The sequence below is a fragment of the Dermacentor andersoni genome, chromosome 2, assembly GCF_023375885.2.
Source record: "Dermacentor andersoni chromosome 2, qqDerAnde1_hic_scaffold, whole genome shotgun sequence".
Taxonomy (NCBI): domain Eukaryota; kingdom Metazoa; phylum Arthropoda; class Arachnida; order Ixodida; family Ixodidae; genus Dermacentor; species Dermacentor andersoni.
In genome coordinates, this window is record NC_092815.1 from 123788084 (window position 1) to 123805227 (window position 17144).

The following is a 17144-nucleotide window of genomic DNA, read 5'->3' on the forward strand; positions in this document are numbered from 1 at the left end:
TGTGACAGATGTAATATATAGCCAGTGTTTGTTGCATGCTTGTTGTACCAAAGAAGCTTGGTCGCTTATCTGTATTGTTCTATCCTATGCTTATCTGTGTTGTTCTATTTTATGCTTGCTAGTTTGATTTTATATTTCATGTGAGCTACTACTTCAGAGTGTAGAAACACGCATGCAAAACCCTCAGTGCACTAGACTGAGCTCCATCAGCTGGTACTGTAGCATTGCTCTTGAGATATTGTTATAGGAAATAAGCTCTTTGAATAAATTTTGACAAACGAAGAGACAGCAAAAATATATTTGACAGGACTGCCATCAGTGTACTAGCATATGGAACTAGGGTGAACAAATGGAAAATACTGCAGGAAGTACCAAGACACCGCCTGAACTGTAGCAGACGATAGCCACGAGTTCGTGCCCTGACATCATCACCTGAGCAGTGCTCGCAGTGTCCCTGGAAGTCGTTCTTCGGGCTAATGACATTGCGCTGTAAAGCACGTGGTTGTGGGTTTGATTCTTGGCTTGAGCAGCCGCATTGCAATGGTGGCAGAATGCAAAAGTGCTTGTGCACCTTCCTTTGGATTCATGTTAAAGATCCCCAGGTGGTCAAAATAACTGCCAAACTGTCCACAATGCAGATTCGAAGATTATAACCCACTCTTTTTTGATGTAGCAAGAACCTTTGTTTTCAAACTATAGAGAGAGGTTGCAGTGAGGCATCTGAAATATGTCACTCATTCATTATCTATGAAGCTACACTTGCGGACAACTTTTTTTGGCTATGAAGTGATAGCTAAGTGGGTCAAGTTTGGCACCGGTTTTAGTATTGATTTATCTGACCTTGCACAGCTCCTTTACCTTAGTGGAGGGAGACAGTTAACGCTGGAAGAATTTCTGAAGCTAATTGATGTTTATAGACATCTTACATGTATAAAGTTTTGAATGATGAGCTACACATCAGAGCCCCAAAGTGGCCATATGACCTTGGTGTCAGTGAGAATGTGCAACCAACGCCAGTGTCAGTATAGCCAGCACAGCATAAGTAAGCTCACTGACTTGTTTGCACACATTACGGCTGTATTTCCTGATGGGCTCACGTGGTCTTCACGTAGACATTGCACACACATGTGTGCTTCGACAGCCATTCGTTGCTGAAATTTGTCATCAATCTCTCCGGAGGATTGACAGGCAAAATACAGTGCAGTCCACTTATAGCGAAACCACATATAACAATCTGTCTGTTATAATGATGGGTTAAGGCAACAGTGTCATTTTATGCATTAGGTCTACGCGGAAAAGAACCATATATAACGATGTTATTCACTGCATATCGGATATAACAATCAAAATTTGCTCAGTGTTTGCCATGTAGAATATTCCTGACATATGCGTTGCTTGGTTTCCCTGAACGAATGATGCCGAGACAGGGCATTCTTCACCTACGCAAGTGCGTATCTACCGCCATTACCGCACAGCACGTCCCCCCCTGCCCGTACCACCCACGCACCGGAGAGCATTGTGAGTTGGCACAGCACGCCACAAGATGGCGCCAGCTGCTTCACGTTCTTGCGCCACGCGCATCGCTCACGATCACGCCGAAAGAGAGAGAGAGAAAACGAGAAAAAGTGAAAAGCTAAGCGCCGGGGTGGCGCCCCTCCCCTAACTCGTTCCCTCTCGCAGCAAGCGCAATAGTAGCTTCACAGCTGAGACTACCAAAGCAGCAGACAGCCCAGTTTAAAGATGGTGCTGACAAAGCGGAAAGCTGTGTTGCTTGACACGAATATGCAAATTTTGTAGGATTTTTGACGCGGCTTCAAGGTGAGCGCCCTCGTGAAGAAATATGAGCTCACTCAGTTCACAATATCTATAATTCTGAAAACTAGGAGCACCGCGATTGTGAAGGCAGGAAGTATTAGTGGCCATGCCGATCAGCGGAAAAGGGTTAGGAACCCTTTGTGCGCTGGCTTTGTGCACTGATGTGGAAGAGTCTCTTTACCAGTGGTTTATCACAACCCGCACGCATAATGTGCCTATCAGTGGCCCAATATTTGCTGCCAAAGCGAAAAACTTCGCTTTTCTTCTGCAACGGCCAAATGTTGAGCCGGAAGAGGCTGGATTAAGCGTTTTAAAGCGCAGCAAGGCATTGTTTATAAAAACGTGGTAGGGGAACTGGCGTCCCTGGAAACGCAGGCGAAGCAGCAGTGGCTACTGACAAAGCTGCCCAACATGCTGGAGCATTACGCGGACAAGGATATTTACAACTGTGACGAAACTGCTTTTTTTTTCAAATGTTGCCGTCGAAGACGCACACTTTTAAAGGAGATACATGCCTCGGCGGGAAGCACTCTAAACTTAGGGTGACTGTGTTGCTGTGTGTTAGGTTGCCCTCAACTGCCCTCAATCGTTCCCTTGCACCTTTCCTTCTTCTCCTGTGACCTTATGGTCAGAAAACATATCGTACAATCCCAGTTTAGGAATGTACTGAATGTTCATGGTGAAAGATGGTGTCTTTCGGGAACATATTAACCGGTAAAAAGGAAGCGTAACTGTATTGTCTTTTTTTTTCTTCATTCTCAATCGCAATTGTTGGCGCCAGGAAATCATACAAAACGGCATTGTATCAAGAAGTTCCTTGTGTAATAGCATATCGAAAATATTCATGCATCTATGGAAATGAGCAAGTGCTGATGCCAGTCATGCTCAAGTGTCTCGTGTCAAACATTTGAACTAGGACCCCACCTGCCTAAAACTGTTTTTCAGAAAAATATTCAAGGCACTGACAATGCACGTTTCAGAGTGCTTCCTCTAACTACTGCATGAAACATTTACAAATTGGAAAAAGTATAAGCCAAGAAGCAGAAAAATGTGAAAATTCACAGAAGCAAGAACCTCCAACTTCTGCAGCAACTTTGGCCAACAGCCCCCGTGCTGGCCATGATTCGGCTGACACAATATATGAACTCTACACTTTGGCAGGCACATTTATAAAAGAAGGTTATCATTCATCCTCGCATCCATGTCAAGTTGAACCTCAATGTTGCAAACATCTGCATAACAAATTCAGATATGACTATGTGGATCTAATTTGTTGTAATGAAAGTATTTTCAGGTCGGACGCGACTTCGTTATGACTAAGTTTGACTGTACATGGACTTTGAAATTGACTCCTGTACAGGCTGTACACACATCAGTGAGGCTACATTGAGAGCCACGCGGACAGCACAACTTGCCATAGCCGTAAACAAAAGAAAATGTCCTTCTCTATTCGTGGTTTTCAATTCTGCAGCAGTGGAGGTAACAGGCAAAAACTTGACCTGCATACTACTCTCTGTTACCATGTCAGTTGGAAGCGACCTCTTGCATACAAATCTACTTCCCAACATTTTGACACACAGAGCCTACAGTGTCGAACAACTGCATGCTGCAACAGTGTGGGCCTCATTGTTTCTGGCTCTTTTCATTGTGTAAACAAAGCACAGGTGTACCAAACAGGTGTCATTGATATTTCTTCGTAGCGCGACCAGATTTAGTTACATCGGTCTTGGATATACTGTCTAACTTGAAGGGGATCACAAAATAGTTCAGGGTATTGATAATTTGAAATGCATGCAAAAGTGCCTATCTGTAGCACATCTCAGTTTGCAGAGTTGCTGAAAAGATTTGCCGATTGTGTTCTCCGAAGCCATGTGGAACACACAAAAATGTAATTTTTGCACACGGATGTTAGAAGACGCTCACACAGCGGAATGGTCCTTAATACTCTCAACGCTAACCGTATAAGCCCGCCTCGCCCTGCCACTAACTCGCAGTGTGCCTCGTGCATATACAACTGCTTGTTGCATGTTTTTATTCAGGATAAAGTAGAAATGGGTGCAGCACGGAAGCAAACCAGCCTGTATGCTTTGCATATGTGCCACGCTGCCATCGGCGCATTTGTACAGTGAAATGAGCCATCTAAATGGCTGGTGACCATACATCGGCAAGGAGTCGACCAAGTAGGCTATTGTCTGGTTTCAGTTTCAAAACCGACACTGCGCTCTCTCTATGTCACCTGTCAATTACGTCCCATCCACTCATCTGTTCTTGCATTCCACTCGGCACTCCAGCACCTCGCAGTTCTCAGCCCTTCCCTTCCGGCCTCTGCATCGGTGACTGCCAACAATGCATAGATGCTGTTAGATTAAAAAAATGGCTTTCATCTTGCAGAACATCAGAGTCCACTCCCACTCGTGTAATCCTGCAAGGAAGAACAAAAGGCTGGCTGCAGGGCCGTGAATCGCATCGATGTCACAGTGGTCTTTCCATGAATTAAGTGCAGATGTCTCATACTTTCATTAAATACGAGCTGTAATGTCAAAATCAATTCAAGTAGAGGTTGGAATGACGTGATCGGATTCGTTTTGGCTGCTCACAGATTGCTAAAATGCCATTTGCGCAAAGCCTTGGTCGACAAAAAGACAAACCTAGCAGCGCAACATCTCCACTCCTGTATTCCATTCCCAGAGCCTCTCCATGAGAAGGTCAAGTGGCATCCTTGCTTTCCTGTATCAAATCTGTAGGCCTTTCACATTCTTGAAGCAGAGTGGCGATCTGCTCTTGCTGATAATGAGCAGCCGCAGTTTGCACGAGTTATCCATATTCGCAGCGAGCGAAACTAACCTTGCACACCTTTCTGCCATACTGCCCTTCAGATTTAATGTCCTGTTTGACAGCGTTATCCAAAACAGTGCCGTTTAAAATGCATCAGCATCAAATATTTCTGATGGCACGAGAAGTGATGTGTACACGTTAGAGTAGTGCACTTGCAGAGGCGCTGTGCGGCGCAACGTTTGATATAGAGTATTGCGGGGAACAGGAGTTTGATACACGTGTAGTCCAGCATTTGTGGTGCAGCATAAGTGAAGTGTGGCATTCTAGTTTTGCAGAGGATTTCCAAGGGAACGTTGCAACTCTTTATATCGACAACAATTCAGTACGTCAAATTTCAATAATCCAGGATCAACCGTATTAGAATACTAGCACACTGTAAGCAAGATAAAGGCACAGGAGACGCCCATGAGCACACACGATGCTAATGTTTTTCTCGTGTCGTCACCTTGTCTGTGCTACTTTAGTATTGCAAAACAGGGCACCGACAATCTTGCATTGCAACCCCAAATTGGTTAAATGAAAATTCAAGGCAACCCAAATGCTTCCAAATTACTAGTCATTGTAAAAGTACACTAACACTTTTTCCAAGTCTGGGGAACCATGATTTCAATTGCATGAGGGGGAAAATGCAGCAATGAGCAGGGCAGGCATAAGATAAACTGTTTTGTGGTAGTGTTTAATTCAGTAATGCCCGAACATTTTTACATATTAAGGAAAATTGGAATTTGGTCACATTTCTATCTGGCTATGGAGAGTACATTTGTCCAATAAGAACAATGAAATGTTTGAGGTAAAGCCTCTTTCGTATAGTCATCTATAGTTGGTTTGCTGAATTGTCCACAAGTGGTGGGAGCACTATCAAGAATGCTGCTTTAGGCTGTAACTTCAGTTTCATGTGCTTAGATGAGAATTTCGATGCATCAAACTCAGTGTTGCATAAGTGATACATTGGGCACTAAAGTTGAATTGCAAAACTCTCCCTGCCTTTATTTGTTGGCCATGTAACCAGTTTGTACAGACCAGGTTAATAAGCTTCAAGTAACTAAAAGTTTTGTGGAGGTCCTGGGACGCTTAGAGGGTAACCAAAAGTATGATGGCATCAGCAGGTTCTCTGGGAAAAAAGCAGTATCGTGGTGTAGATGCATTGCACAAATAAACTTTTTTTTTTTTTGTCACGAGGCTTGTGTTGCATTAAAGCCTTCTTTTCTTTCACCACTACAATATTGACAACCATATACAGCAGTGAACATTGTGTTGCAGTTAAATCCTGTACTGACTTCCATTGTATTGCGCTGAAGGATGGGACAATGTTTAACTGAAGACTTAATGCACGTGAATCTCAAATACATTGTAAACTAAAACAATGGAGGTACGATACCAATGAAAATTTATCTAAATTAGCATAGCAAATAGTCATGTTTATTGAAGGCAGCAGTTCGGTACATAAGCAAATGGCGGAAAAAAAAAGTGGGTGTCAGCACCACATATAATTTTTATGTGCACCTTTAGCATCACAATGGAAGCTGACAAAAAGGACTTAACAAAAACTCCATTTGAATATGAAGCAAGACTTGAACATTGTACCATGGTGACTTTTTCCCACAGAAAGGGCCCCATTTCCATTGAAGTTACACTTGGTGGAAGGTAACATTGGTGGAAAAAGTAAATGTGGTGTAAAAGTAATAGTTGAATGTACACTGCACATTGTACCATAAACACCTAAGAAGCATTTATACTGAGGATGGCTTAACATTGAAAGCTGGCTATGCCGGTTCAGCTTCCTAATGGTGAGGTTTCAAAAGAAGACTTGCCTGTTCAGAACATACAGAAATAATCCCTCCACAGCAACTTTCTTAATGTTGAAAATGGCTACATTCTTGTGTGCTCTGGGAGCACATAACACTGCTGATGCTTGGCAGTACAAACCTGAGATGAAATAATGTAACTTCGTAGCGTGGAAACAAAGGACGAGACAGAAGGGAAACGGCATACACAAGTGCCGACTTCCAATGGAAGGTTTACTTCTGAAACAGTGTCACGATCTCGCGCGGGCCGATACTTCAAATTACCAAGAGCGCCAGACGAGCGTTCGCGGTGCCACCAGTTCTGTGCCCACGTTCCTTCCCAGAGCACTTGTGTAGCTCTCTGTCCCTTCCACTGCACCTTGGCTCTCGTCGAAACTACTGTCCAAGTATGAAGGCCTCTACCATGTCATCTAATGCACATCTACTGTCAACTATGTGATCAATATAGTGGGTCTTCCTCTCCAGCGCTTTCTAGTGAGTCGTCCTCTTGAGTGCTTTTGCTCGTGAATGCCACTCATTCTGAGAGAGTGCCCTGCGCTAACAGTTGGTCCCAAACACCGGTGACTATTAAACACCTTTGCACTATTTATACATGAAAAGCCATGGGCATTTGCCATATTACAATTGCATAACGGGTGAAAGAAAAAGAACAAAGAACATACCAACAAGGGCCACCACACATTATGAAGAAGGGAACAGACAGACAGACAAGGAACATTATTGATAGTCCTGAGAGGTTCCGATGCCCCTTTTTCAGGGAGGTGATGTAGCCGCGGGCCGCTTCCACGTTGGGACGAGAAGGCCAAGCTTCGCCACATCGTGGGCTCTCTGGACAGCCCATACTTTACGTGAAGAAGAGAAAAAAATATTCTTAATTTCAAGTAACCTGCAAAAATTCATTTGTCATTGCCTACACATGTGACACCTAGATGGCACTATTCCTTGCTCAACAATGCAATAGATGGCACACTCGCACATTGACGGACCCCCTAGCCAGTTTTGCAACTTCGGCTATTTCCTTCACCTGCTGGTCAGTATGTGAATACAGTACAGTGCACTTTCAAACTCTGCTTTACATCCACAGCTTCTACAATGCTCTGCCACATGTCCTTGCATTCAATCATGGACGTAGCTGTGTTCATGAAGGCAGTCATTTAGCCAACGCCCTGTCTGTCCCGCATATTGTTAGCCGCATGGCAGAGGGAAAGTATATGCTGCACGCTTTTTGCACTCTACAAAATGGACACGATGCTTTGTAGAGCATTTTGTCCTTGGCAGTTGGGCACACGTTTTGCACAGTGCTGACAACTGACAACTTATGTGGTGTCAACATGACTGCCTTTACCCTTGCCTTCTCGCCCAGCTTTTTCAAGTTGTGCGAAACCTGATGTGTGTATGGGGTAACTGCAATTTGTTGCACATCTTCAGGCCTTCATTTTCTTTGCTTTGATGCTGCCTGCTTCACTTTACACTCCTTTTTCTCTTTTCACCTTGTGGTGCATCACGTCTGCTGCAGCTGATATCGTCTGCTTGGAGTCGCCAGCTGCATAATGCAGAAGCTATTGTGCATTAAGTACGAACAGGATTACTTTAGCATGTTACTGAGGCAAGACTCAGTGATTGCCCCCCTTTTTGCAAGTTTGATGTGTGCAGACTGATACAGTAACAGAGGTGTAAGCCCTCTAGGATCATACATCCAGCAAACTTGTTCCAAAAAGCTCAGCCTTAAGTTTAGAAACCTAATTGTATGATTCTGTCGAAGCTCATGAGTAATGACCAGGAGGTGCAAACACTCGATGAATGTATTAAGGGGCTGGAAATAAGATCATTGCTGTCTTCGCCAGTTGTACAGAGTACAAGGTGATCATTGGGGTCAAGCCAAAAAAATTTGTAACGGACATGATTCATAGTTCAATCAAAAGCTATCAGTGTGTGCCAGGTACAAATTGCTGAGAATCGGGGCAGTATGCAACCTGGTAGGCACACCTTCTTTTTGCAAATAGATTTCTTGATTCCATTCAACAAAGGTAGAAGTGAGGTACACTGAAGAAGCTCTCAGAAACCTGTGGCAGGCATGCAGATGTCATTTTGAAAGTTAACACTGTACTCGTCAATGTATTCATCAACACATGCACAAATCTGTTTTTGAGGAGGCAGATGGTTTATGTAGATCAAGAACGGCGACGTCCTATCATTTCAATTCTGCCTTAAGTATTCAACTAATTGTTCGAAGTTCTTGGTGCAAAATGGATCATTGTAATAACCTGAGCTTGCTCTGCAAGAAGAACGCTACTGATTTCTGCCAGCAATTACGCCTGGAAACAACTCTCAACGGCAAACCAAGCTTGTATTTTTGCTGAGAAGAACTTTTCAAAGTTCATTTTGTCACTTTTTTTCAGTCAGTTGCACCAAGCTACACAAGTGGATGAGAGCAATAGTCGAAGCTGCAGAAATGTCTAGGAGGGACTGTCAGTGCATGAATGTGCCATCGATCGCATTGTCAAGGAAGTAATTATGCTATTTAGGTGTCACATGTGCAGGCGATGGCTGACCCTCTGTCACATTACTTGAATCTTAGCATTGTTTTCCCCTTCATAATGTGATCCTTTTCAGTTTTCTTGTACTGTTTCTCCCACCCTTTGCATATTTATAATATGGCTCACACGCATGGCTTTTCCTGCATACATAGTATGGTGTTGCAAATAAACCTTTAGTTGTAAGTTAGCGCTTGTGTATGTTGTTTCCCTTCAGTCTCGTCCTTTGTTTCTGTGTTACGGAGTTTCATCACGGTATACCAGCTAGTCTAATCTCTAACACAATTCAGATGAAAGTACATTTGGTTGTAATAGTGGTCACACGCTGTTTTTAAAGGGCCATCATGATTGTTAATCATGAGCAATCTTTGCTTGGTGCAGCCTTTAGGCTTGCTGGCTCGATACGACCAATTAAAGGCATCTTTGTTTCATGCAGGAACAAAACGGAAGAGAAGACATCAGCTAAGAGGGACACCCTTGCAAGTGTCGGCAACACTTGGTGAGAAGAAAGCTTGCATTTCTTCTCTTTACTGCAGTTCCTATGTTCATTGAAATCGGTCATTGTAGCATTGCACAGCAGTGACTAAGAGGGAATTCTGTTCTAGTTACTTGGTCAGCTACAACACGAAAGACATGGGTCTGTGCACATATTTAAGCAGGGGTTTGCTTTATTAGAAATGAGAATATAAATGAACTTGCACTGTTTTGCTTGAAGCCTTAAAAGTAGTGAGATTAAGGCCCCATCACAATATTCGGGAGCTTTAATATTAGATATTCACAAATGAAGTTATGCAAACGCTCGCTATTAGATTCTAAATGGAATATTCAAGTATTCGCACATACCTAGACATAAGCTTTCACTATACTTCAAAGCCAGTATTTGTGCATTATGACCGTCACAGGCATTGAAGAAATACTTTAACAATCTTTGAACAGACACTTGCAGCAACTACAAACGTTTGGCAGTGTCACTAGTTCTATGACATGCCAAGAGCCGAAAACCCCTTGAAGGTGTACTGTAGCATATTTTTGAAGTTGTAGAAACTCTACTGCATGCTTCTCCACGTATAAGAGTGACACTCTGCAAGTATGAAGATTAGGAAGCATGTGATTATTTTAATACTAAAGTTGGTTTCCAAAGCCCAGACCTGCAATCATCGACCTCATCATGATGCCATGACACAGAACAAAGTATTGATGTTGTGTCGCAGTAACGCTAGTAATAATGAAGACACTCCTAAAGAAAATAAATGAAAGCACTGCATACACTTCCTCCAGCTACGCTTGCAGGTAGCAGACACTGCGATCGCAAGATGGAGTGAGCTAGTGCATTGTGACGTCACAGTGCATCCAACTACTGGGTACCAAAACCAAAACTGGCTCTTAGAAATGCTTATTATTGCAATAACAACTATATGGACACTCAAGGGGAATTTCAGCTACCTGCGGCACCATCGCTGTGATCTTCTGTATAAAGTCCAACTGCGGTAACATTGAGGCCGCACGCCGTATGCTGCTGTAGGTGCGAGTGACAGCTTGCGACGCTGAGCCAAGTAGGATGATGGCTTGATACGGCAGTGTCTTCTTACACTCGCACGGGAGGAAGGCGGGGAGGGTGCGCGCCGTATTCTCTCATGTGCAAGGGGTGTAGCAGGGAGACGTGCGTGCGCTACGAAGGTAGGGAACAGGGCAGGTTAGTGCTCATCTTCTCTTCTACTCCAGCAGCAGCAGCTGAGCGCAGCCGCGCAAATCCTATCTTGGAAGCAATCTGTGCTGGGTTTGAAGGCTAGTCTACCGGAGGTAGCGCCTAGTGCATGTGGAAGCGAGAAACAGCGCAAAATGAAATTCGCTCGCCACTGTTGCCGCTCTTCACCACGCCAGCATTCTGATGAGTCTCCGTGGTCATCGAGTGAGATGTATTCGAAGTTGCTTGTGTGCACCTGACAGTGTTCTTGTCAACTTAGTATGGGATTGTGACTCATTTTACTTCGTATAGCTGTCTAATAATTTGCTATCGCAAACAATGCTGTGCCTGTTGGGTGAAACTGACTATTATAGTAAATTGTTTAGACCAGTCTGGCATTAGCATGTGTGTTTTTTCGAGGGATTAGAGGACTCTTACCTTGATCTAACGGGAAAAAAAAGAACAAGTCGAGAATGTCATGATGGTACCCCTTCAATAGTTGCTACTATGAAACAAATGACATTGTGTTGACAGCAGGTCAGTTTTTGTCGTCTCTTCCTCCACTGGTGTAGGTCAGCCAGCCAGAGCATTAAACTTGGCGGCTCAATGCGAAGGCATCTGGCCAGCAAGGAGAACGTGCCAGGTGTTGAGCCTCAACATTCGACAAAGTCGAATGCTACGTCCAAGGAAAAACAAGGTAGGCACCTCCTTTCTTTTTCTTGCTTTTTTAGGGTCTCATGATTGCTGTCATTGATGCCACTGCAAGTCTTGCACAAAGTAAAGAATGTCTTTTAGGTCTTTTGGAAGTTCCCAATTCTTTGACTTGATTTGAAGAGCTGTCAGCTTTCAATATTCAGTCTTAATTAATTTAGGTTTACCCACCATGGTAGCCCAGTGGCTGTGGCGTTGCACAGCTGAGCTCAAGGTCACTGGTTAGATCCTGGCCCCATTTCGATGGGGGCGGAACGTAAAAACACCATTGTACCATGCATTCGGTGCACATTAAAGAATCTCAAGTGGTCAGAATTAATTCGGATCTTCCCCCTAAGCCGTGCCTCATAATCATATCGTGGTTCTGGCACATAAAACACCACAGTTTAATTTTAATTTTGCCTGCATTTTCTGTTAACGACTGTTCTTGCTGTTTACACTCAGACTTGAGTGCAAAATATTGGGTGAAGTATTGCTGAATGATGAACACGAAAAGTGAATAGGAGAGGCGTTTGGCGTTCCAGTGCAGCAGTAGAGCAACTCAACAAAATTTGAGCCTAAGTGCCTGTGTCAAGCCAATCTGCAGCCTATATAGGGTACTTGGGAAACTGTTCATTACCTGCCAGTGCTTTGGCAATGCTACTTTCTTAGCTGTGAACTTTTGCAGTTCACACAGAGGAGGGTAATGAAAAAAACGCACATGACACATGCAGCAATTGCGAAATCTTGCAGTACAGTCCGAAGAGTCGTCATGGAAAAAAAAAAGCGTGAAAACGGGACACAAAAGAAGACACGGATGTAGCACTGTCCTGTTGTTGTGCTGATTTTATTTTTCGTGTTGACTGCTCACTAACTAGCTGACCTTTGTATTTTGCAACAATTACAGTGACATGGTTGCACGCTTTCACACCCTGCTGATTGGTCAGGAAACCATCGTCTGTCGTTCTGTCAAATTGCCCCTCATAGCTTGACCTTGAATTGACTCCTATATGCTGACTTTCCTCACGTGGTGACTTGATGAACCAAAGTGCATGCTGCATGTCGTTTTTAGGGGCAACCCTGGTGCAATGCCTACCTCTCCTCATTCCAGTGAAATGTACCTGTACACAGCCAGGAAAATAAACACATATATAGTCAAGTCTCGCTATAATTAAACTGGATTTGACGCAAAAATATCTTCGTTATATTCAATTTTCTTTGTAAGCATGTATTCATCACATGTGCTGAGATTGGCGAGTGAAATTTGATTTACTTCGTTATAGTATTTGATAATTCATTATACTCGCTGTGTTCGTTATATTGAGGTTCAGCAGCACATACAAATGAGAAATGAAGAATTGCGGCTGAGCCCACTATCCCGCTATGACTGGTGGCCTGTAATGTGTTAGCATTGAATCAATATAGTGACACAATGTGTTGCCACCATTGCGAAACCTGCACATGGCCTCCGAAATGCATGGCAGGCCAGTGCATACGAAGGCTCAGAAACGCACCAACTGAGCTGTTCTCTTGCGCTTCTTTCTGGACAGGCTGTGCCATGTAGTGGCACGGCGGCAAATTTTATGCGTTTCCTCCGAGACAAGAAACATGGAATGCTGGTGCTTGCAGTAGTAAAATTTGCTAATTCTCAGCACTCTCGGAGAGTCCCAGGTTGAGAACATAAACATTCAAGGTTACCTGCCTTGATGTGCATGAAAAGGGTTTTTGGGTAGCACCTCACTTGGACATTAACACATTACGTTACTGTTTACGTCAAGCACAAAAGAAGCGCAGTTTTTTGAAGCTGGAAACAACCTATCAGGTGTGATACCTGCTCATGAAGTCGGCCAAAAACCAGTGGGATGGCAAATTGGTGAATATATGTATATATCCAGGATATCCAAGGTGTTTCTATGAAGACTAAGTTATATATAAAAATAGCCCTTCTGAAATAAAATCCGAGGCCACCTAAGCACTTCTTATGAATTGTGAATGCAAAAGCATTAATGTCCAATTGAACACCGCTGAGCGGTCCGAGTTATGAATGCCTCGCTGGCATGCGAGTGCATTGAGATGCTTGGCGTGTTTTCATTTGGCCTTGCCGAGGTGCAGTTAGAATTCGCCGATAACGCAAACTTCTAGGAGCGAGGGTGATGTAGCGTCGCGCTGATGCCCCCTCCTCTCGTACAACACCTGGCGCACTGATGTTCCATTTTGCGTGCTCTGCTCCGTTGAGGTGCGCTCGTGCCCTGGCATCACAGCCAATGGGAATTAAGGGTGCTACAAATGCCGGAGGCCGAATTTTTAACTCAATGAGCTATTTAGCGGTTTTTAATCAAAAAGGATGGTTCCTTCAGAGACATGCCGTCAGCGCTGCCGACCACGGTGTGGCAGGTGATAGGTGGTAATTAGTCGCTAATTAACTAAAAAATAACATGCAACTTTTACACCTTCAGTTTCTGTGGGCTCATCGTAATTGGGAAATGGAAGCAAACTCTCCGGAGAAGTCCTGTCGACCTGTAGATCTCGAAAAATGCATTTGCCCGCGGAACTGTGATACGGCGAATTTCGGTTATCAAAGCGTGGGAAACTGAAACCAGGAGGCTGCCATGAGTGCAAAGCCGCGCTCCTCGAAATGACGTTCCATGCTCTGGTTATGCAGCTGATTTCGACTGCATGAAAAATAGGAATGGATTCATGTTCGCCAGGAAACAGCTTATGTGCCCACTGAAGGTACTGTGGTTAGACCAGCTTCTTGCACACAGCTCCGATGACGTCGAACTTGGGGGCGGTGGGATTTTATCCTGGTTGCCGAGGTAGCGAGGAAGCCATTGTGTGCACTTGCCATCATATAACTTGGCCAGTGCAATGACATAAGGTTCTGCTTGTGAGAATGCACTGATCGATCCAGCCGAATCAAGAACAATCTATATGAAAGCCACGAACGGATTCATGTTTGCTGGCGAACAGCTGACGTGCCCACTGTAGTTATGACTTTACTCATAAGCATAAATGTAGTTCTGTGCCACATAGGTCAGTGACATATGAAAGAGGCGATTGAAAGAAAATTGTTGGCTTCTAATATTTGCTCTTGAGTCTTCAAACAGCCCACAAAATGTTGATCGACCTGCAGTGCTTTTCATACATTCTATAGCTACTCAATTTGTACAGGGCTTTTTATCTTACCCATTTTCAAATCAGTGCTACAATGATGTGGCTTCTTTGTCCAGAAGTAGCTGAAAGTAAAGACGCTTGCAGAACAATGTGTAATCAAAACTTGGCCACTTTAAGAAACGTTTGAATAACGGTGACTTGGGCAAGTTTGTTGTACAGTAAAAGCTCGTTAAGTCGTATCTCACGGGACCGGGAAAAATGTCCGAATTATCCAAATGGTGAATTAACGAATGAACACGAAAAACATTAAAATCAAGTTGGATAAGCATACCTTTATTTACTGAAGTATTTTGCAATATTCGTCTGCTTTTTTGCGCAGATTCCGGCTGACATCACAATTTTGCTTAACTCTTCCAAGTTGCCAACAGCCCGCAAACTGTCGGAAGTGCTCAGGCAAACATCCTCCAATATCAAAAGCACTTCCGTGACTTCTCGTGAGGTGTGATGAGGTCGCAGCTGCACCTCCTCGCATGACTCTTCGTCCGAATCATGGTCTTCCCGGGCGCCTGTGACATCACTAATTTCTTCATCGGTCAGGAGACCAGTTGTGGCGACGCAATCATCAATCGCAATGTAGTCTTGAAGGGTCACATCTGTGGGAAGGACAGCATCTAAAGTTGGGCAGTCATTATCGGTGGACTGGGCGGACACCTCGTCGGCTACTGCCGCATGCTCGGGCCTCACAAGACCGCTGTGCCGAAAACAATCGGAGATGACTTGCAGAGGTATATTTTTCCGCACGTGGGCGATGATGTGCACTGCGCCAAGTAAGTCCACTCCATACAGCTTTCCAACTTCTGAGCATAAGATCATTTGGTGTAGCAGGTGCTTTCGGTACTTTAACTTCACGTAGTGAATGATACCCTGGTCTATCGGCTGAAGGGAACATGTAGTGTTGGCAGCAAAAAAAACTATCTTGACGTTCTTCAATTCGACTGTACAGTTATGTGCATTGCAGTTGTCAACAACCATAATTATCTTTTGGTCCTTAGACGTGAAGTGCCGGTCTAACTGCTGCAGCCAGCCTCAAAAAATGTCTGAGGTCATCCAAGCCTTCCTGTTCGCTCTGTGCTCGACAGGAAGGCTTTCGATGTTTTTAAAACAACGTGACTTATGCGCCTTCCCAATGACAAGTGGCAAGCGCTCCGTGCCAGTCATATTGGCGGCAAGAAGCACAGTTATCCTTTGATTGCATTTCTTGCCACCAATGCACGGGTCCCCTTTGAAAGTCACCATCTTGTCAGGCAGAGCTCTGAAAAATAGAGCAGTTTTGTCTGCATTGAACACGTCATTTGGTTCATATGCGGCGATGTGCTCAAGCAGCTTCACGTTTTTCCACTGGGTGGTCACGCTTTCGTCAACGCTGGCCTTTTCACCGCACACACTTCTGAAGACGAGTTCGTGTCTCTCTCGAAACCTCGCGAACCACCCTTCTGAAGCTCAGAACAATTCAATGTTCATTATTGCAGGCTACTTCTGACCTTGTGCCATGATGAGAGGTCCACTCAAAGGCAGATGCGCGTTGCAACAGTCAGTAACCCACTGTAGCAAAGCATTTTCGAGCTGGGGATGAGCTGCAGTTATCAACCGCTTTCTTGATGCATGAAACTTCTCGCTTTCAATGGCTTGAAGAATCTGTGGTTCATTTTTCATGTACGTTCCCAACGTGGTCCGTTTCACGTTGTACTTGGTCATAACGAGCTGTAAAGATTCGCCGTTCTTCAAAGCCTGCAAAATTTCCACCTTAGACGCCAAGTTCATGGCTTCGTACTTCTGTCGCTTTGCCGGCGTTGCCGTCACTGTAGCGCACGATGGTGGTAGCATGCAAAACATGGTCACAATTAAAAAAGAAAATTCCGCAAGAAGAGATGATGCCGACTCGAAAACACAAGGAAAAATGGCATTGAAGGCGCAGTGGAGCGAAGAAAGACGCCAACGTTCGGTGACGGTGCGATCGCCCCCACTAATTGATGACGACGGCGATGCCTTTCAGGTTTCGCTTTCACTCCAGTGGTGCCAGCGCTGCTTTACCACACTTTTGTATAGCGGCAGCCGTCAGCATTTGTCAGAATTAAGCGGTACGGGGCCAAATTCTGACGAATTAACGAAGGTTTGGTCCCATAGGCTAACATGCACTTTGGCCGGGACCAATAGAGCCGTCCTAACTATCTGAATTTCGGAATTATCGGGTGTCGAATAAACAAGCTTTTACTGTATAGCCAAACGAATGATAGCTTGGAAAGGCGGTGGAACAGCATCGCAATACAAATATTTCCTCTTAACAAAGCATGGATGTGTGCACTGTAAGGGTTGTGGGACGATCTCGTCGCTGCCACCATTTGTAAGGGTTGAAGGTCGTAGAGAGAAACTTGGGAGGAGCTAGGCATACAGGGTTTATTTACAGTATTTACATATTAAACAAGAGATACATTCGACAGTCTAGCGTGGCTCCCAAATGGAGCACGCAAGACGAGCTTACGAGCATACGAGCACGAAGCTCCAAACACACTCAGCACACTGCTGGTCGAGCACGATGACGAGCATGCAGCTCACGAGCACGATCACGGAGCACGCTGATGAGCACTGATGAGCACACACTAGCAGCCA

At 44.4% G+C, this 17144-nt stretch overlaps 1 protein-coding gene across 3 annotated transcripts in view; it reads left to right on the top strand.

Annotated features, from left to right (window-relative positions):
• The window catches only part of LOC126541283 (uncharacterized), a 56221-nt gene that overhangs the window by 34991 nt on the left and 4086 nt on the right, over positions 1 to 17144 (top strand). For 2 of the 3 annotated variants that reach the window (XM_050187991.3, XM_055076532.1), the window contains 2 exons: positions 9426 to 9488; positions 11246 to 11370. In XM_050187991.3, the coding sequence (XP_050043948.1) occupies positions 9426 to 9488; positions 11246 to 11370 (188 nt within the window). Of the gene's footprint in view, positions 1 to 9425; positions 9489 to 11245; positions 11371 to 14856; positions 15305 to 17144 lie in introns of all 3 variants that reach the window. The other variant, XR_008614690.2, reaches the window with a different exon arrangement.